The sequence below is a fragment of the Rhinolophus sinicus genome, chromosome 1, assembly GCF_057876585.1.
Source record: "Rhinolophus sinicus isolate RSI-liver-muscle chromosome 1, RSI-T2T, whole genome shotgun sequence".
Lineage (NCBI taxonomy): Eukaryota > Metazoa > Chordata > Mammalia > Chiroptera > Rhinolophidae > Rhinolophus > Rhinolophus sinicus.
The window spans coordinates 41,003,297-41,025,534 of NC_142501.1; the positions used below are offsets into that span (position 1 = coordinate 41,003,297).

At 32.4% G+C, this 22,238-nt stretch overlaps 1 protein-coding gene across 14 annotated transcripts in view; it reads left to right on the top strand.

Annotated features, from left to right (window-relative positions):
• CCDC91 (coiled-coil domain containing 91) overlaps positions 1-22,238 on the top strand; it is a 438,752-nt gene that overhangs the window by 342,990 nt on the left and 73,524 nt on the right. For all 14 annotated transcript variants that reach the window (XM_088798604.1, XM_088798607.1, XM_088798614.1 and 11 more), the window contains 3 exons: positions 7,792-7,884; positions 7,970-8,038; positions 11,267-11,443. In XM_088798604.1, coding sequence (XP_088654730.1) covers positions 7,792-7,884; positions 7,970-8,038; positions 11,267-11,443 — 339 coding nt within the window. The remainder of the gene's footprint in view (positions 1-7,791; positions 7,885-7,969; positions 8,039-11,266; positions 11,444-22,238) is intronic.

Consider the following 22,238-nt stretch of genomic DNA (forward strand, 5'->3'; position numbering starts at 1 on the left):
AGTCTCTGAGTTTGTAAAGCCCTTCATGCAGGCCTCTCTTGGTCTTGGCAGGTTTAGTACGTGACCCTCTTTTTATCCGTAGATATATGCTTGAAAAGAAAGTGTATTCCACTATTGGTATCATGGTGTTACACATATATGCATAATCAAGCCTGTGAGTTACGTTCAGATTTTAAGTTACCATACTGATTTTCCAACTGCTTGATATGATTATTGAGAGAAATGTGTTAAAACCTCCTATTCTAATAATGGAACTTGGTTTTCCTTTACAATTCCGTGAATTTTTGCTTCATATATTATGGGGCTATGTTATTATGTACTTACAAATTTAAATTTGTTCTGTCTTCCTGGTATCATTTTTCAGTGATACCTTTATTCTAAGAATACCGTTGGTCTAAAGTCTATTGTTGATAATAATATGACTAAGTTTTATATTGCTTAGAATTTGCCTAAAGCTTTTTACCACTGATTAATTATTAGCCTTTCTGGATTTAGATATATCTACTATAAACAGCATATTGTTGAATTTTTATTGTTAATTTTGCTGGACAATTGCTTTTCTTAAATAAATTTTATTTAGAGCAGCTTTAGAGTCACAGTGAAACTGAGGGGAAAGTTGAGTTCGCATATAGCACCTGCCTGACACATGCACAACCTCCTTCACCATCAGCATCCCACACAACTAACAGTAGTACCTAAAAAGTTGTAGTTTGAGATTTTTGAAAAACGTAGTTTTTGGGAATTACGGCCCAAACCTGCAAAAATGATAATGTGATTATGAGTTGTCAGGGAACCTTTTCCCTAACCCTCCCGCCAAACTCACAACAAAAAAAAAGACCTAGTTTAACAAGTTTCCCTTTAGATTCTCATTGTAGCTTTATGCAAGAGTCATGAAACTCCTTTTAGTTGACATACCATAGTTTATTGTACTGTACCCCCTTGTTGGACATTTAAAATGTTTTGGGTTTTGCATTTTAAAAGGAATATTGCTATATACATCTTTATGATACTATTTTTATTCTTTTGTATTATAGGCAGTCCCCTGCCTTTGTACTTGACACATTTTTAAAAATATGCTAACACTAATTAATAAACTTACATAATATAAGTGTTTTCATTTCCTAGACAGCTAAAAATTATGACATCAGTAATAGTACCTTACCTTTGTAGATAGATCTTTCAATTATGTTATTTCAGTATTATAGACCTTAGGTAGACTGCCTTAGTTCAGTGAGTATACAATTAAGGCTGACAATTCATTCCTTTCAACAAGTTCAGTGATTTCCATCTTAGAGACTATTATAATTGAATTCATTTTATGAAACCTATGTCTCCTATCACTTGTAATCAACACATTCCTTTTTTCTTTTTCATATATATATATATATATATATATATATATATATATATATATACACACACACACACACACTTAAAGACCGTATATACATATATATGGACAAAACTGTATTTGCAACAGAGAAAACACAATATAAACGGTGAAAGCTATGCTCCTGAAACTGATTTCTTTTCTGGAGAATCCTCACCCTGCAATAAATTACAATATTTCTTTGTCAACTGATTTTAGAAAAATGTCTGAATCTAACTGGCATAAGAATATTACTGCGCATAGTTTGAAAGTGGAATTTATAAAATTGACAAGTATGAACAATGGAGAGCTGTCTACATAGTATTTCTGATGATAAATTCTTATGAGTAGGAAGCAGAGCAGTAACATTTTTATGACAATTAAGAATAGCATCAAATTGTTTCCTGAAAAGTACTACATCCATTATGATACGCTTTTGGAGAAGTGTGCATAAATCTGTTCCTTTTTTCTTGCTTGCTAAAGGGATTATCTTATATACATGGATCATTTATTTCAAATGCCCACTTGAAGACTATTTATTATGTTGAAATAAAATTACTGTGCTGTGCTTAGGCAAACAGAGGGGATAACAGAAATAAAGTGAGTGCATTTTCAAAAGCTATTTCATTTGAAAATGATCGAAACAGAAATATTCCTCAGCTTAAATTCAGAATTGTGACATATCTTTGGCATTTAATAAAATGTACACTATACAAATAAAGAAATGTCATTATGGAAATATAAATTAGCCCTGCCTTTTTTATAAAGCTGATGTGTATCCGAATTTTTGCTTCATTCCTTTATATCCTCCCTTAAGTCAAAGGCCTGTTTAAAAAGGGTGAATAACTTACTTGTTTATATTTTTTCATACCTATTGAAAATATATCTATTTGGGTGAAGTAAATCCAGTATACTTATATTATAGTTTTATTCACTTTAAGAAGTTTATTGATATTATTGGGCTTGTGGTAACTGCTTTAAGTAGATTTAATCTCATAGTTTATCTTTTTTATGTTTTCTTTCCAAACAATATTGAATATATTGGCCCATAAATGGGTGAAATGTCTGCGACTCACTTTATATTGTTTATTAAATTTGTTTAGTGTATTTCAAATCATGTTAAATGGAGGCATATATAAGCATGTACTTTAAGAATATCCTACCAGATCAGTTGATCTTATTCAATATTTATGCTTTATAGACAGTGTAAAAATATCTTTGTTGAGTTTGATCTTCAGAATATATACCAAATACATACACACACACACATAAAATAATGTGAAGATTGTGGACCTTGGTAACTAGATAACTATATACCTGAACATGAGCTTCCGTGATTGCTCAGCCTTAAATTTAATATATTAAAATCATGCATGTGTGATTGTGATTAAATCTGTTTACAATATCTCTTGTGACTCACATTCCAGGAAAGAAGAGTTTTTTTTTTCTTGTTTTTTTATTTTTATTTTTATTATTATTTTTTTATGGGAATCAAGTAGAAACCACAGAACCTCTATATTTATATTTGAGTCTGCATCAAACATTTTTCACTTGGAAGAATTTCTTCCAAAGTGCAGGAAAAGCATAACCTATTTTGAGTGCCTTTGATTTTAGGCTTAATTTCAAAAGACTGTCCTAGACACCCTTGCATTAAACATCTGTTCTGTAAGATGAATAGAACGCTATAGTAATGCATTTATTTCTTCAATTTGCTAAAAAAAAAAAAAAAAAAAAAAACCCTGAAATTTTAACATAATTTTAAGAACCAGTCAGTAGAATATTTTGGATAAGTAAATGTAGCAAACTCCTCACTGTACTTGGATGAGATTCACTTGTATAGATTTCAATTAATTTTCATAATGACTTAAAATGCTGTTTAAGTGTATGTCTTGCAAAATCTGTAGAAAGTCTCTTTGTTTAGAAATTATAAATATTTGAGAAAAAGTCTTATGATTGAATGTTGCCACTGGTTCAGTTTCAGGTCCTATGTAACAAAAGCTGGTCAGAAATCCCCACTTTGGAGTGATCAGTTAGTAAGGTACAAAGAATGTATTAACCATCCTTTTTACCATCAAAAACCACGGGAGCCATTTCCAGGTGCTGGACCTTTTGGACAATTAAGGAATTCTGTATTGAGGCAGAAGGGAGAAGTAATATAGGCAATCTCCGCATGTGTTTAATCCTTTGTGTTCTTTAGAGTGAAAAAGGCTGAAAACTTTTGGGCCGAGCTCTCTCTTGATACTTTGTGATTTCTAGCTTATTGTGATTAATAACTAAAATAACCTCTGTCCCAGAGAGGCAAGACATCCCTGCTTCTGGAAGAATCTTAGACAATGAGCAAACCTTATATCTAGCACACTTTCTACTAGAAACGCTTATAAAGGCTTCAAGAAGAGCCTAATCATTTTCCTTTTTGTCCAGATAATACTAGTAACAGTTGAAAGGAGTAGTAGTCATAGTATCAGAAGTAGAAGTAGCATTTGTAAAGATGGTCGACATGCTTAGTTTTTAGAGAAATGCAAATAAAAACCACAATGAGGTATCATTTTACAACTACTAAAATGACAATTTTTTAAAAAATGCACAAAGTGACAGATATTGTAGAGGACATGAGAGATTGGAACTCTTGTACATTGCTGGTGAGAATGTCAAATGGTACAGCAGCTATAGAAAATAGTTTGGTGGTTCTTCAAAAGGTTAAACAGAATTATTATATGACCCAGTAGTTCTATTCCTAGGTGTATACACACACACACACACACACACACACACACGTACACAGATTTCCCTACCAGAATTTTTGTGTCTGGTAATTTAATATAAATGGACAGAAAAAGATTATCAAGCATTGGAGAAACATTTCAAATGAGAAAATTACTGACTCAAGCAATAAAAAGGAACTTTGAAGAAACAGATAATGAAGTAGAAGAACCTTTGCCTTCCCTCCCGCCCCCAAAAAAAGCAAAAATCTATAACCAATAAATTCAAAAAGAGAACAGAATATATTTGACCCTTGAACAACATGGGTTTGAACTGCATGGGTCCACTTATACGTGATTTTTTTTCAATAAACATATAGTTGACACTCTGTATCCCCAGGTTTCACATCCATAGATTCAACCAGCCAAGGATCAAAAACAGTATTTTCCCTCTGCGGTTCGGAATCCGCAGATGCAGAGGGCCAACGAATGGCATACATTGTTCTATGCCATTTTATATAAGGGACTTGAGCATCCTTGGATTTTGGTATCCTTGTGGAGTACAGGAACCAATCCCCCACAGATACCCAGGGATAGCATAGGGTATTATTCAAATCATATCTATATATATGGGAAAATCAAAAGTTATACGTGGATTTTTGACTGCATAAGGGTTGCTGTCCCTAACCCTTATGTTGTTCAAGGGTCAACTGTAACCACAAGAAAAATTCCCATTTTGGAAAGGGGAGGAGGATGAAATAGACAGCAGTGATTGGTCCATAGCAGATACCAAATATTGCTGGGCAAGAATTCTGTTCCAGCAGTGGAACAATTTCCTTGGTTAGTTGCCCTTCCAGTACGTGTGATTCTATTCTCGAGGATAATCTCTCTTTGTCCACTGTCCTTTCTTTCTGGAGTACAGTTTGAGAGTATGTATCAAAATATAAAACATGTTTAATCTTCAACCTGCTAATACCACTTCCAGGAATTTTTAATGAGGCTACAATTCTACAAGTTCACAAAGATACATGCACAAAAATCGAGATTTTTTAAAGGTGAAATATTGCAAACAACATAAATGTGTGTAGATAGGACAATAATAAAATGTATGATTAATAAAAATAGCATAGTTATATAGAAATAAGTAAGTACCATTGTTGAGTATGAAAAGATTAGAGAACAGTATATAAAAATGTTTATATAAAATGTTTATGTATATCTACATATTTATATACATAGAGAGCTCTCCAGAAGGATGTTTGCCTAAATGCTATCAGTGCTTTTCTTTGGGTAATGGAACTCTGGATGATTTTCACTTTTTTAAAATTTTTCACAGTAAGCATATGTGACTTTTACAAAAACAGTATATTTTACTGAACTATATGTGGTTTTTGACTAGCTACTTGTGGATTATTCACTTGCAAATTAACTGTGTTTAATTTTAAGACTTAAACTTTTTGCATACCGTTCAGCATCATTCTAAATTATCTCTCCTAATATCAGTTGATATTTGTCCAGGAAATTATATTACACTAAAAAGAACAATTTTAATATTACTCTGAAACGAACAAAATCAGAAGAATCAATTAGTCAAATTCTTTAAAGCCAACTAGAGGCCTTACCTGACACAGTACTACTTGTATTAAGTAGCTTTAGTTACTAGGTAATAACTTGGTAACAGTGGGACTGCTTTTAGGTGTTGGGTAATTTTTACTGCTAATAATGTATACAGATATGATTATTGCTGAAATCATTTATTAGCGACCTGACAAGATACTTAGCCTCTCTAAGTCTCCAATCAATATTGATTGACTTAGCAGTTGTGAGCGTTTAACATGGTACAACTACGTGTACAGCACTTTTAACAGTACTTGAAACCTTAAAAGTACTCAAAAAATGTTAGCTCTTATCATCTGTCTGTCTATGAAAAGTCAGTAGCCTAATTATGTTTTCTCAAGTAGATCAATGGTTTTTTTTACATAGGGTATATTTTATGTAGGATTCTTCTTTCAAATGGTAATTCTGGGTTTATTCCTGTGCAATAAAGCTCAAGAATATTCTTCTCTGATAGTGTATTATCAGAATTAAGAAATGACATTCAGGAATGAATGTTCTAAACATTGTATTGTCATTTTAGCTTACGTACCCTCTTTCACTGGTTCTTGGTTGGACCACTGGAGAAACTTGGCCTACTAGTAACTACTTAATGATTTCCATTAGTCTGATTTATAAACAAAACATTAATTTTAAGGAGAAATCATTTTCAAAATTATTAATGACTCTGAAAGTTTATTCTGTAGTTTAATTCCAATAAATTTTATTCTATTTTTGTTGTTTACCTCCACTTCAAAGCCTAAATTGGATGTTTTTGGTCTCATATGAGAATTATATTTATCATTTTTAAGTCTAATTATTTGCCTGATATTACATCTTTACATATTTTCTCATGTTTTTAAAATAAGATCAGGTGTAGTTTTTGATTCTATGAAATTCTTTGTTTATCTAAATTTCCATAGAATACAAAAATAAAGTCTAAGTTATTATTATATATCATATGCTAAATCTACTGATTTGTTAGTCAACTGCCTTTCACAAATTCATATGGTACCAATAATTTCTCATAATCCTGTCTTGATTTGTATCACAGTTTGGGTTTGTTTTTAAAGAAAAACCACATCTTTCTTGTGATTTCCCTTATTTTCTTGAAAAATAAAGATAAAATTAAAATTAAAACCAGGAATAATGGATTATCTTCATGAGACATGACTATTTGGTCACTTACTCTAAATATAGACTGCCTCCCTAAAAAAAAAAAAAAATGTTTTAAATCAGAACTTTCAGACATAGATATGTTTTTAAATATTGGGTATCAGAGTAAGTTTATATGTAAAGGAAGTTTATATATAAAAGGCAATATAAATCTGAGAAAAATATCTTATTTGCACTTAGTAACTGAATGAGAAATCTATATGAGTAGGAATATGCATTTCTTTTTAGTTATGTTTCCCTATAAAAATGCTGTTCCAGAGCAAGTATCTGGCTCTTGTATATTGAAGATTTTGAAGCTAGCAAAGTCAAATTTTCTTAGAAAACTGTCCAAAATCCACTGTCTAGTTTGTGATAACTGGCTGATGGTTCTGTGTGTTTCTTCACTAGCACATTGGAATTAAAGTAAATACGTGAACTCCGTATGCTTTAACATTAGCTATCACATAATATTCCTTTGACTGTTTTCATAGATTCATTTTTTGAATCTGTAGTAAAATCTTGGTGTGAGAACAGTAATAAATCTTTCCATTTCTATAAAAGGGTTTTATTAGAAACACAAATAATTTGTTAAGCTAGTTCAAGCAAACAGTTATTATCTGATTACTCTCTTATAAGCTAATAATTATTTTAGTGAGTAATTTTTTTAAACATAATTTTAGGAAATGAATTTATCAATTTCTGATTCATTTTCCAATTTGGAAAAGTTGTTCTTAAGTTAGATCTTATGTCATGTACTCTGTTGAGTTTGAGGCTAAAAACTATATATGGGTCCATTGGAGAAAGGTGAATTGAGTGTTTTTTTGGCTCCTAAGCCTTCATTTTAGCAAACTTTCCATTGTTTCCTCTAGTAACTAACTACTTCAGTATTTTGGGCAAATGAATCCACCAACTTCTTCTTGTTGATAGATTGTAGGTCTCAGAATGTAATCATAATCCATTTATCTTTCCTTGTAGCATCAGAGACTCCTTGAAATGCTAGATACAGAGAAGGAACTGTTAAAAGAAAAAATAAAGGAAGCTTTGATTCAGCAATCTCAAGAACAGAAGGTAATACTTTAAGTTTGCTCAAAGTGTGGAAAGAATGTGTTCTGTTACCTCAGATAATACATTAAGTGTCTGTCATCATTTACAGGAACTATTGGAAAAATGTTTGGAGGAAGAAACACAAAGAAGTAAAGAGGCATTAGTGTCTGCTGCAAAGGTATTTCCATCTGAAAAGTTTATGCTATAGTTTAATTCCAGTAATTTTTATTATGTCATGTTTATTATGTTTACCCCCACCTCAAAGCCTAAATTGAATATTTTTGGTCTCATATGAGAATTGTATTTATCACCTTATAGTGTAATTATTTGCCTGGTATAAACCCATCTGTAATAATGGGTTTCTTTATAAGTAAGTAGAATTAAAAAATTGAGTTCATTAATGGTACAACCAATCTACCTTTGTAAAATATTTCATTCTAAAACAATAAAAAAGGAATGTTTTTCTTTCTTATTTTTCCTCTTAAACTTAGGATACTACTGTTCGTATTCTTGTTAAATTCACATTACACAAGATTACGTGTTGAAATGCTTATGTTTAGATTAGTAATTGTTAAAAAGAATATATATATATACACAAACACACACACACACACACACACACACACACACATATATATATATATATATATATATATATATATATATATACATATACACACACATATATAGACATTAATATCCACTTGGTATTTGATAGATATCATATAAGTAATACGTGTATGTGTTTGTGCATATATGCATGTGTATGTGTGTGTATATATATGTATGTGCATATATTTATTTATCAAGATATGAGCTTTTTAAAGCCAACTTTGAAATAGCTCATCTGAGTAGTCAGTCATAGATTTTAAATATATATACCAACAGACAACATATATAATAGTAACTTTTGAGGTACAGATTTCAATTTGAATTTAGTAAACAAATATTGAAAATCTCATATGTGCAAGTAACTGCTGGTGTGGAAGTTCAAAGATGACTATGATTTTGTCTTTTTCTTAAAGAACTTAGGTAAAAAAAATATTATATACCAATAATGCAAGGAGGAATGCATGAAAATATTATGAGTGTATAGATAGTATTTGCATGTTATAAGAGTCTTTAATGATAAATTACTTTTGAAGTGAGCCTTTAAGGATGGCTTGCATTCTGAATTATGACTTTGAATTTTATTCCGTAGTTAAGGTAGACACATTGAAATTTTTTAGTGTACGTGTGACATAATGGTAATTGACATTGACTTTTGGAAATTGGAGGCAACAAAGGCTAGAGGCAGAGAAAGAATTAATAGATTGCATCAGAAGTCTGGGTAAGAGATAGGGAGTGGCAGAAATACAGTCGTAGTAGTAACTTGGAAAAGAAATAAATGGGCAAATTCTAGAAATACTTAGGAGATGGAATCAGCATATATGTTTGGTCTGGATGATGTAGGAGGTGGCCAGGTTGTGAACTCTCAAAGTATTGATTCAACAAGGACGTAGAAACTAATACTATTTCTGTGGTATAGAGTTTGATGTGCAAGTGATATATGCAGGTGATAAAGTCAAGTAGACAACTAAATCCACCTGGCATTTACAGCTCAGGAGAAAGGAATGCCCTGAAGATAACTAATACGGGTTTTTTTGTTTTTCATTTTTTCCCCCAGCAGATAGATGGTAGTGGTAGCCGTAGAAACTACTGTTATGTGTAATCACCTCACAGGAGAGTGTAGAGTAATAGGTGGTCCAAGGTCTGAGCTCTGAAAGAACTCTAAAATTTAAAATATTTAAAATCCAGAGAAAGGAAGAAATTATAAAGAACTGAAACAGCTCAGCCAGATTGGTAAGAGAAATAAAAGCTACATGCTATCATAAAACCAAGAAAAGAGACAGCTTCAAGAAAGCAGAAATAGCTATGTAGAATGTTTCTTTGAGGTCAAGAAAAATGAGGATGAAAACAACAAAAAATGTCACTTGGATTAAAGAACATGGAAGATGTTGGTGAGCGTAGTAAAAGTAGTTTCAGAGAAGAATGGTAGAGTAAAATAAGAGTTCAGAAAATGGTAACTGTCAACTTCAATAACTTTCGTCAAATTGGTCGTGAACTAGAAGCCATAGAAAACGTGGTAACTCTTGGGATGAAATGTGGGAGGTCTGTGGACTTTACTGCGTACCAAAGTACAGTGGTTTTCTTGAGGAAAATTCTTATGCAGTTGTTTTTAGTTGCAACTGAAGTGTAGTCACTTTTTTCATGGAATTCCATTTTACTAAATAGTGAGGGTTATGCAGTCTTTCATATTTGGCAGACATTTTCTCCAAAATAAGTGGAGTGAGCCCAGCCCTTTAAGGAAAAACATGACAGTTTTGTTGCTAATGATAAAATTTGTGCATTAAAGCAAAAATTAGAGTTTTGGAAAATTTGTATCTGCTTTCTAATAGTTAAAACGTTGCTGATGAGATTGATGGTCGTATTAACAAATGTGGCTTTTTTGTTATGCTATAATGAAATGCGTCGACATCTAGAGGAGATGCATAATTCTTTGAATCAATGTTTTCCAAATAAAAAATGTTTTAAACTATCATTTGTGGATAAAGGATTAATTCAAGTGCAAAAAAGGACTGTAAGTAACTTAACTACAAAAATTTCATTGACATGGTTTGATTTTCCTTATTGCAACTAAATTTTAATAGCTACCTCTTGTTAAGTTTTGGTGTAGAATCATCAAGAATATCTTCAATGATCACAACTGGCTACTAAATACTCCTCTCTTCTTTTCTACCACATATCTGTGTGAGACAGGGCTTATATAGATATATATTTTTTTTCCAACCAAATAATATCATTACACAGTTAATACAGAAGGCAGATATAGGAATCTATCTTCCATTAAGTCAGATATTGAGAAGGTTTACAAACATTTTTTTTTTAATTTTAGAAAAATGTTAATTTTCATAAAACATAGTGTTTATTAAAATACAATGTGTTTAATGTTATTAATTATAAATGAATTAATCAATAAATATTTCCATTTTTATCTTGATTTGAATTTCTAATATGGTAAATCTTAATATATATGTATAACCACCATAATCAAAAGATCTTTGAAGTACTAAATAATTTTTAAAAGAGTAAAGAGATCCTAAGTTTAACAACTGCTAATTTAAGCTAAGGTTTGGTTTCTTTGAAGTTTAGAAATGCCATGGAAATAAGTAGATTATTTATACAAAAAGAAATAATTGATTTTATTTTACACCGATTATTAAATATGCATAAAACAACAATGTCAGAACTAAACCCTGTAGAATTAAAGTTTTGTATTTTTTAGGTTAACCCAAGTCTGTTTTATTCAAATAGTTATTGTGCAGTCATCCTTTCAAATATTTTTTCATCATTCTTTGTCTTGAAGCTTGAGAAAGAAGCAATGAAGGATGCAGTTTTAAAAGCCATAGAAGAAGAAAGAAAAAATTTGAAAAAAGCACATGCTGAAGAAAGGGAGTTATGGAAGACTGAGCATGCAGAAGATCAAGAAAAAGTGTCTCAGGCAATTCAAAAAGTTATAGAAGAACAAAGAAAAATTAGTCAGGTTAGTAAAGTTAACTGTCATTTTTTTTGTCCTCATTTTTCTCAAAATGAAGTATCCTTACTATTATTTTATTTTAAAGTCACAAGGTATATATCAGTGTTTGTTTTGCCTTTGGTATTAATATTTTAAACAAATCATTTTTTAACATATATATATATTTTTACTTTCTGATTCTTATAATTTTACCTTTTTACTCTATTTTTTAAAAACTCAGAATCCAAATTTATGTTTAGTCATAGCAACTACATTAAGCTTCCTATTTAATATATTTGATTTTTCTTTTCCACAAATACACACACAATGAATACAAAATGGTATATGTAGGAAACAATTTAATTCAATTTACATATATATGTATGTATGTATATATATATATATGTGTATATATATATATATATATATATATATATATATATATATATATATCTATATATAATTATAATTCCTATGCTGTCATAAGAGAAATACGTATCAACAAATATGGCCACACAATATAACTTTTGATTACTTCTATGAAGAATTAAGTAATTAAACTTTATTGTTGTAGTTTTTAAAATTGAATTACCATGGATTTATTTTACTTACATTTAGTCTTTTCTTTATATAGGCAATAAGATACCCAAGTAAATCTTTCCTTAAACGAGTACAAAAAGCAAAAAATAACATTCATAGAAGTCTTTCCTTTTCCATGATCAAAGTGTTACATTACTACCATTGTTCACTTATTCATTATAAATGTAGCTAAAATGACTATGTTTTAAGAATAAACAACCTTGATTACACATATTTTCTTATGACTCATTCATTAATCTTACTGAAGCCCTAAAAAACTCAATGCTTCTAATATCCATGATACATGTTATGAGTTTTTAAAAGCTATGACTTAAGTTTATTCTTAAGAATACATAGTTGCCCATTCATTATAAAAATTAAACAGACTGTAAGCAGAATTTATGGTATGATAACAGTAATGTAGTAACAGATCTTGCCTTTTTTCTTTCTTGCTTTTTTCCATTAGAGTAATGGTTGCTTTCTAATTCTTTTTGTAACCTATTGTTATTATTAACAAATATATACTAAACACCTATTGTATATAATATGCTTAATTGTCTCTCAGTTCAGTTGATTACTATTCAATGCTAGTAAGGTCAAGATCATTCACTAAGTCCTGATTTGGGAGAGTTTGCTTAAAATGATTTTGTGACCACAGACCACTCCTTGAACCTCACATAGATGTGGGCTATTCATCACCATTAAATTGGGTAAGATAACATGAGTAAATCAGCACATATTCATCACCCAAACCAAAAAAAAAAAAAAAAAATGTATCTTAAAGAACACCGTTCCTTGGCAATTTGTCATGAGCATTCTTGTCTATACCGAGCACCACAGTATATGATATACTTTAAAATGTGTTCTTTATAGTTTCAGAGTACTGGGAAGATAATCCAATCATGTCATGAATAAATACATTTTGTTTCTTTCCCGTACAAACGGTTGCGTATTTGGGGGGAGGTAGGGAGCTAGAGCGAGCAAGCAAGAAACAGAAAGAGGGAAAGGAAGAAAGAAAAGGAGGAAGGAGAGAGAGAGAGAAGGAGAGAAGGTTTTTAATTGTTTTGTGGCTGACAGAGTTTAACAGAGAACAGAGTTTGACAGAGTTTAGCAGAGAGAACAGTGTTGCCAGGTTACTCTCAGGTTTTCAAAATAGAGGTGGTAATATTAAATGTATTTCAGGTCTTATATAGTTCACTGCTTTCATTTCCACCTGATTGTAGTAAAAACTACAACCAAATAACTTTCATTAGCCCCTTAAAGCTTCATAGCCCTATTCTAGAAAATTGACAAATTACTTTTCTTATGAGCCAGATTAAGCTTATATATCTTTCATTTATTTAGACTAGCAAAATAAGCAAATAAATTGCTATGATCAAACTTACACTTTGGTGTTTCACATTAATAACTGAAAAGACTACTTGCTGTGTTTCAGGGACTGTACTAGTTTCTGGGAATACAGTAGTGAAAAATAAATTCCTGCCTTCTTGTGAAGAAGACAGGAAACTAATATTAAATGTATAATGAAATGTGAAGTAATGATCAGTGTCATGAAGGAAAATGAAGCTGTGTAAGGAGCTAGAGAGCGAAGGAACCAATATATAAACAGGGTAGTCAGGTAAGGACTCTCTAAGGTAGTAGCATTTGAGCTGAGAACTGCATTGAAATGAGGCGTGTACCTTGTGAATAGCTGGGGGAATAGTGTCTCAGGAATGAGGAAAAGCAAGTGCAAAGGTTCTAAGGCAGAAGGATACTTGGTGTAAATAAAATTCTATGGTACTGTAATGGATTTAGCAGACCAGTGGAATTCAATAGGATGCAGAAAGAGCCACAAAATTTTTCTTCAGTTTACAAATCAAAAGAAATTACAAATTAGATAAGTTATCTTAGCAAATCAAGGTTTTTAATCTGAGTTCCATAGAAAGGGGCCTAGAAAGTCTTTGAATTTACTGAACTTAGCAAAACTGTATATGTGCAGATTTTTCTGCAGAGATAATCCATAACTTTTCTTAGATTATCAAAAGTTACTTACTAATTGACCAAGAAAAGGTTAAAAATAATTGCAACTTGCTGACCATTTCTTTTGGAACTCTGTATACTAAAATGAATTTCAGATAGATTAAATATTTAAATCTATACATTTAATGTACTGAAAAGAAAGTGGAAAAATATTGATATGCTTTGTGAGGGAGCGTCCAAGCAGGATTTCTAGAATGGCAAACTTAGCACCTCTGCCAATTAGCTTCTCCATAATTGCAGTGCAAATACTAGCAAAGATTGTCAAAAGCAACTTTTTTCAGCACTCTGGATATTACCAAATTCTTCAACAACTCATGGAGTATTTATTCACGAAAAATAGTTAAATCTCGGTAAGAACAAGCTTTATAGAGTTTCAACTTGCCTCATTTCCAATCCCTTCTCTTCAGCGCTATGGTTGCTCCAAAAACTGGTTGCCTCACAACCGAGGTAGCTGTGAAAAACAGCACTGTACAAGCCACTGGAAGGGGCAGCCCAGGTTTGGAGCTCCACAAAAACCCTACAAAGAATTGTTACTATTTGGCCTGACTGGTAGTTCCCTGGGAAGTCCCCATGGAAAGGGCTTGTCGATATTTGACCTGAATCAGAGCTTGCTCAGTGGGAAAAGCTAGCATGTTTGTCAGAAGAATAAGTGACAATTGTTTAACTTCTCAACTGCTTAGGGCAAAAATACAAGTTGGGGCAAACAAAAGGCTGGCCAAAAATTTGAAGGAGAAATCTGGGAAATGTGATTGCCATAGATAAATTTTAAAAGCTCTTGATTTTTTTTTAATTAAAATTTATTGGGGTGACAGTGGTTAAGTAAAATTACATAGATTTCAATGTAATACATCATCTATATTTCACATTGTATGTTCACCACCCAGAGTCAGTTCTCCTTCCATCACCATATATTTGACCCCGTTTACCCTCATCTACCACCTGCCTCTCCCCCTTACCCTCTGGTAACCACTAAGCTATTGTCTGTGTCTATGAGTTTTTATTTCTGTATTTGTTTGTCTTGTTCCTTTAAAAGCTATGATTTTAAAAAATATTCCTGGAGTTCTTGAAAGTCACACTGATGCACATTTTGCACATACACCCAGAAGAGACCTGAGGGGGCTCTAATCTCTCACCTCTGGCTCACTTTGGTTATGTGCAAGCAGAAAGTAGAGTTCTAAACTGTCAGTGTTGAAAGTGCGCCCCAGTACAGAGAGGTCCTTGGCAAACGATAACACTTACTGGCTCAGAGTTTTCAAGGAAATCGCTTTCTAATCATTAGCTGACCACGGGGCTAACCCAGCAAAGGCTTCAGAAGCTACACATTACAAGGAAAATAGACTTTGCAGAATTAGTATAAAAAAATGGCTAAATAAAATTCCCTAAACAAATAGCAACAAGAACAATTATTCTTGGAGGATGGAAGATATCTGATTTCTAGAGTTGCTACATTACCTTATTTCAAATGTCAACAAGTTTTTATCAACAACACAAAATTATGAGATATGCAAAGAAACAGGAAGGTATGCTCATACACAAGAAAAACAGGCAATGGAAACTACACTGATCTGGGACTTGATAGACAAAGATTTAATAACAGATTAAAGGCAAATAAGGTATCTGGTGCTTTTAAAACATTTTTATTTTCTTCTATTTGGATTAGCCTCTTTAGTTTTCTAAAGCAAGAGTCTTGATGTTAATTACATAGTACAACAGTATTAGGAGTCTCATCTTGAAGGCAGAATTTGGAATCCCACATTTATTACAACACAAAGGAGAATGAAATACAAATGAGGTGGAAAATACAGTATTTTGAATTATTTGTTAGTTTTAAGTTTTAATGACAATGTTTCTTGGTGAAAAGTGCACATGGTTTGGGCTTCGACTTTGAAAAGGCTTCAGTTAAAGACTTACTTGAGCATGTCTGAATGAAATTGCTGTATGTGGCCATGGTCTTTAAAACCCTCTCTAGTACCTACTAGGTGTTTTTAGGTTTTTTTTTCACCCTTGGATCCATGAAGGCTGGAACTTGGTATGCCTATCACATACCAAATTCTTTTAGGAACAACATTGATGATAAAGCCTTCCCTTCCTCTACTCAGATTTGTCCCTGTAAGGTAGCCAAAATTTCCTGCCCACTGGACCTGGAATCTTTCACCAGTAGTAAAATTTGCTACCTTTCTTTTACCTGTGACTAATATGCCTAAAATAAGGTCAAGGCATGTAGGCATATCAGTATGTAAAGTTTAATCAAGTTTGTTTTCATTCCTTGACTGAAGGCTTTTGCTAATAGTATTCAAAAGAAAAATAAAAACAAAAACAAAAACTGATCCTGAGCCCAGAATTTTATGACGCTCTCATCTTTAGGAAACCACTAATTTTGTTTTCCTAACTCTTGGAGAAAATGATCCTCAATCTTAGTGTTGATGAGTTTCTACCTGATATAATCTCCATATGGATTATCAGAAAAATGTAACATTGTAATAGATAAATAGCTAGGTAGGTGAGGAGTTAGGTAGATAGATTGACTATCGCAGAGAATATGCTTATTACAGAATAAATCACAGTATGTATATTCTTAGATTTGGTCTATATATGATTTTTTCTAGAGGGACATCTCTGATAGGAAGAAAACTCACATCAACCCCCAAGTTTGGGAAACACTGCATTAATATTTTAATACTGGCATTTTAGGAGCTCACCAATTCATAGACATTTATAGAAATCACTTCATTCATTAATCACACTAATTACTTAGAAAAGCAAATTGGAAAAAGCAATGAAGTATTACATATTGCTTTGTAAAAATCCTATAAAGTTAATAAAATATCTTAAACTGCTTAAATTTCAGGATCAGAACTATAATTTGTAAATAGACTTTACCCCTGGGCTACTCGTGATGGGAATCTGAAATACTACCTCTTGAACTTGTTCATACCCTTGAGGATTTTAACTGTGAGTTTCAGACTTATAACATCCTTGTTACTCCTTTTAGGAAAATACCTGGAATATCAGACATTACAAAAGTTGACAGAGTGTTGTCATCACTTATAACAACAAGGAAAGAATAGTTCTCCATGTTCAAGTTTCATTTACTTGGCTTTATTCTAAGTAAATATTTTAGGCTATTAGCTAAAAAGCTATTTTTATGAATTTTTTTTCTTCAGTTTTGGCTGCAGAAAATAGTAAGATAATGGTGGTGGTGGTGGTGGTGGTGGTGGTGGTGGTGGTGTTGGTAGTGGTAGGGATGGCAATAATTATAACTACATTGCCTATCATTAATTCATTTCTAAGTACTAGGCACTTTTCTAATTGTTTTACATGTTTGATCTCATTTAATCATCACAACCATCTTATGAGACAGAAACTGTTATTATCCTCACTTTTACAGTAGCGGAAATTAAAGCTTAGGAAGATTATGTAACTTGCCCCAGGCCATAATAACTCCTTGGAAGTGGCAACAAGTCCGGATTCAAAAGCAGGCAGCTTTACTCCGGAGGCTTTGCAACTCGCCACTATCCTTTCACCCCCTCAATGTTCTCATCTGAGAATATAGTACAAATTCGTCTTATTGGTCATTTAAAGTATGAATAATTTTAATAGGAAAAACTTAAGGGGTTATTTTAATTTCTTTATTTATCCAGTCATATTTATTAAGCATCTACCATATGTTGGCACTGTTGGAAGATTTGGATATATAGCATTGAGCAAGATAGAAAAGGTCCCTGGGCACTCATCGAGCTTATATTCAAGTTGAAAAATACCTTTAATAAATAAAATATATTTATTTTACATATAGTGATATAACTAACCTGTGAAGATAAAAATCAGGGTTATGTGTTTAGCTGTGAATGGGGGGAAGGGGACTTCTTTAGATAAGGAAGTTGGGAAAGAAGCCAGACTCAAAAGATTTGCATGCTACATGATTCTAGTTACATGAAATTCTGGAGAAAGCAAAAGCAGTTTGAAAGGAAAGAAATCAGTTGTTGCCTGGAAAGGGTGGAGGAAACATTTTGAGGGTGATGGAAATATTTTAATTATAATTGTGGTATTGATTACATTTGACAACTTATCAAACTGTATAGTCCATATTGATGAATTTTATTATATGCAAATAATATTTTAATAAAGCTGATTTTTTTAAAAAAATGCTGACCAGAATAAATTATTGGATAGGTGGTGATTTCAGATCGTGACTTCATTTGCTATGATGAGGAAGGGTTGAGTTTCATGGGGTTAAAAAATCCAATTTGTATATTAAAGTTGAGGTACCTATTCATAACACTAGATAGAGGAAATGTTGCATAGACAGTTATTATAGAAATATGGGTCTGGAGTTCAGATGAGTTGTCAGGCTGGAGATGAAAATTTGGGATTGACAAGCAGATAGATTGTCCTTAAAGCCAAATATATTAACAAGAAAAATTTTCTGAACAAGGTTCTATATAACATTGTTTTATGGAATGTGGCCATCTTCTGCATAGAAAAAATATGGCCACTTCAAATTAACTGTGTTGTAGTGGAAATAGTTTCACACTTAAAATTGTGTTTCAGATCAAACTGTGCAGGTGTTAAAGTTATTGATGCTTTCTGTATCCCGCTAATACCCATGAGTGAGTGGCCAGGGCTTCATCTATATTTTCTGGAAAGCTCAGTGTCACCAGTATGAACAAACAGTAGCTTCTGCCACTTCCTGTTTAGTTTCGGAGGCCAAACTCATTGTGTCCTCTAGTTCTTTGGCAGCTATTTGGGATCCATGGAGCCTTCAGGCTCCTATCCAGGTAACTACACATTGATTGAATACTGACTGCAGGGATTGACTTTATTAATGCTGTATTTTTAATTCTAAGACTTAGGTCACTTCACAGCACTCAAATGTTTCTTTAATGAAAATAAAACTTGTAATTAACAGCAGTTACTATCTTTAGCCACTAAGTCACACTAGAAATTAGGAAAGGTTAGAGTGTGGCAAAGCAAAAAATAATCAGTGTAAACTTAAGCAACTAAAATTACTCTGGACACATGTAAGGGAAAAAAAAAAACCGCTTCTGCTTTATAATTTACCTCTAGATTTTCTCTGTGATAATACTGTCATTAACTGAGGACTTAAGTGGTAAACTATGAAAGAAAACAAAATACCTAAGGATTGTAGCATATAGTTCTCCAAGAGATGATTGTTTGAGGGATGATTTTGTTTGGCCTTGGTTATAAACTAAGACAAAGTCATAATGTTGGGTATAGATTTGTACCTTTTTTTTTCTCTGAGATATTAAGTAGAAAGTTTGACTCTGGCTTATTTGATTTTCATATTAAATTAATTCTGTGTCTGTTGAAAATCTTTGTTAAAGAAAGTACATTTGTTATTGACACCAACATGGGCAACAAGAAGCGAGTCATTAATTTTGCTGTTTTAGCAAAGTCCTGTAAAAGGACTCCAGTGCATACAGACACTTAAACTCTGTCTAACGTTGGAAGCTCTTCATAATAGTTTATAACCACAGCCACTGTAATTTGGGGTTATGTTTTCCCCAAAAGCCACAGACATTACAATCAGTGGTTAAATTTTCTTTAAGAAATGTAACATTGCCACCTGACCCCTCTTTTAAAAAAAGGAAATAGCATTTCTATTTTAGTTTAGCAGGCTAGATAGTTTTACAACATTGAAAATTTTTCTGAATTGACTAGTTTGGTTTTGATTCATTAATTTATTTTAAAATTTTTATTTACAAAATTTTGATAGTAACCAACTTAACTACAGGTAAAGTGTTAGTTACATTTTAATTGTCAAAAGTATTGTATATGGGGACAAGTGAACACATAGTACATCAACTTACCTTCTCATTTCTTGAGACCTTTTCATCCTCTTATATTTCCTTTCTTGTTCAATGAGATAACCATTTGCCAAGTTATCCAATCTAGAGAACTGGAATTTCTCATAGACTCTCCCACTCTGATCATGCTTTTTAAATCATTAAAACCTTCCCATTAAATAATCCTTAAACATATACACACTTCCTTTCTACCTGCTATCATTGTCTTAATTATGGTTCTTATTGCTTACCTTGACCTCCTACATCAACTTCTTTGCTTCCAGTTTTGTCCCCTTTGAATTTGGAATAAAAAATGAATGTTGTTCTCCCACTTTAAATTCTTCAGTGCTACCCTGTACCCTGTAGGATAAATTCAAGCTACTTGGTATAAACTATAAATCTTTCAGAGGATGAAATATAAATCTTTCAGTGACGTGGTCACAACCTGTCCATCTTATCTGCCACTCTGCTTCTTCACATTTCATATTTTTAGTACCCAACTGTTGGAACAGGCTATTTTATGGTATTGGGCCGCTAGTCATACTGTGCCTTTAGCATAGGATGGCATTGCTTTCCTAATTTACAAAACCCACTGTTATTTTATAATTTAGGGGGGGGGGGTTTAATCAAAAAAATTTAATTTTTACTTCTCAGGTTAAATCAAGTGTTTTCTTCTTCGTTAGCATTCAGTGTATAACTATACGACAGCCCAGCCATATTATAGTAAAAGGATCTGTTTGTGTCTTCTCCACTAGATTATAATCACCTTAAAAGTAGGAGCTGAGTCTTGAACAAACCTCAATAGATTATAAAATGGTGCAAGATCAGCACTGTTTTATTGAGACTTATTAATCTTTACAAAATGGACTTAATGCAGTTTGGTGTTTTTGGTTGCTTTTGAATGTAACATTTTAACAAAAGTTGGGTCACCAAAAATAGTGCTTTGTGTTATGATCCCTTTAAAAAAAATATTCACAGATTTTTCTGTTGGGTGCCAAACTGAGATGATTCTTATTGTTTTTTAATGAAATACTTAAAAAGTAATCTGGGAGTAACAAGGATAATTACTTTCAGCTTCAGAAAAATGTTTACTTTGTACAACTGGTATAGATTTGCTCTAAGGGGATGAGTGGCTGCATGAATCCAAGTAGAATCTTTAGGTCACACTAAAGTGGTACAGTCTCTCACTGGTCAGATGGCAGCATCACATTCACTTCCGTATGCCATGTTTTAGAGAGACATTTTCAAATCACAATGGGATGATTTTAGACATTTATTAGTGCCTCCTTGGCATCTATTCCTCTCTTTCCAAAGTGATCCTTTTTATTTCTTAGCCATGTGGTTTAGGTAAGATTTAACCTACGTCCGTGTTTCCCGGAAAATAAGACCTAGCTGGACCATCAGCGCTAATGCGTCTTTTGGAGCAAAAATTAATAGAAGGCCCAGACTTATTTTACTATCCGACTGAGTCTTATATAATATAATGTGATATAATATGATATAATATAATACCGGGTCTTATATTAATGTTTGCTCCAAAAGACGTGTTAGAGCTGATAGTCTGGCTAGGTCTCATTTTCAGGGAAACAGGGTTTCTAACCTAGTCATAAGCCCTTACTTACTTAGACTAATAATTATATCCCATCCCCATGTTAGCAGGTTCCAGGTAGTCACACATTTTCTGAGTCAAGCCTATAAGGCTCCATTTTGGGACTTAGGCATATAAACACTCTCATTCATTGTAAGAGAATGAGAAAATCCTTGGAACCATTAGTTCCATCTACGGATGATGTGTGTAGAGCTTTTGTAAACATGGAGCCAACACCAAAGGCAGAGCTAAAAACTGGAAAGGGAGAAATTTGCCTCCTGATCACATTATTTGAATAAAAATGAAACCTACTCTTAGTTCTTTTACAACTCTGTAAATTGTTTTTTAACTTAGTTTGTGCTGAATTTTTGTTACTGTAACCAAAAGAATTTTATCTGATTGCCAAATAAATGTGCTAAAAAGTAAGTGGGGTTAGATTTGAGTCCTAGTCACTCATGTAACCTTGACCAAGTTTTTAAAACATGTGAGATCCATTCCAGATTCATAAAGTGGGATTAATGATTGCTGCGTTAACAGAGTTGTAAGACCCTTGGAAACATGTTTCTAAAAATGAAGAAAAACTGAGATAGACATGGGAAACAGCTTTAGAGACTGTAAAATATTGTGCAAGTATTGGTTGATATATGTGGTCAAGCCAGTGACAAAGCAGGGAACCTTGTCACATACTATTGAAGGAATTGGGGTATTTAGTTCAGGAAGAGAAAAATAAAGACATGGCAATGTTCTTCACATACTTAAAAGGCTACCACAAAAGGATTTTTTTTTTTTATATATAGCTGAAAAAGGACAGATTAGAAAAAGTAGGTGA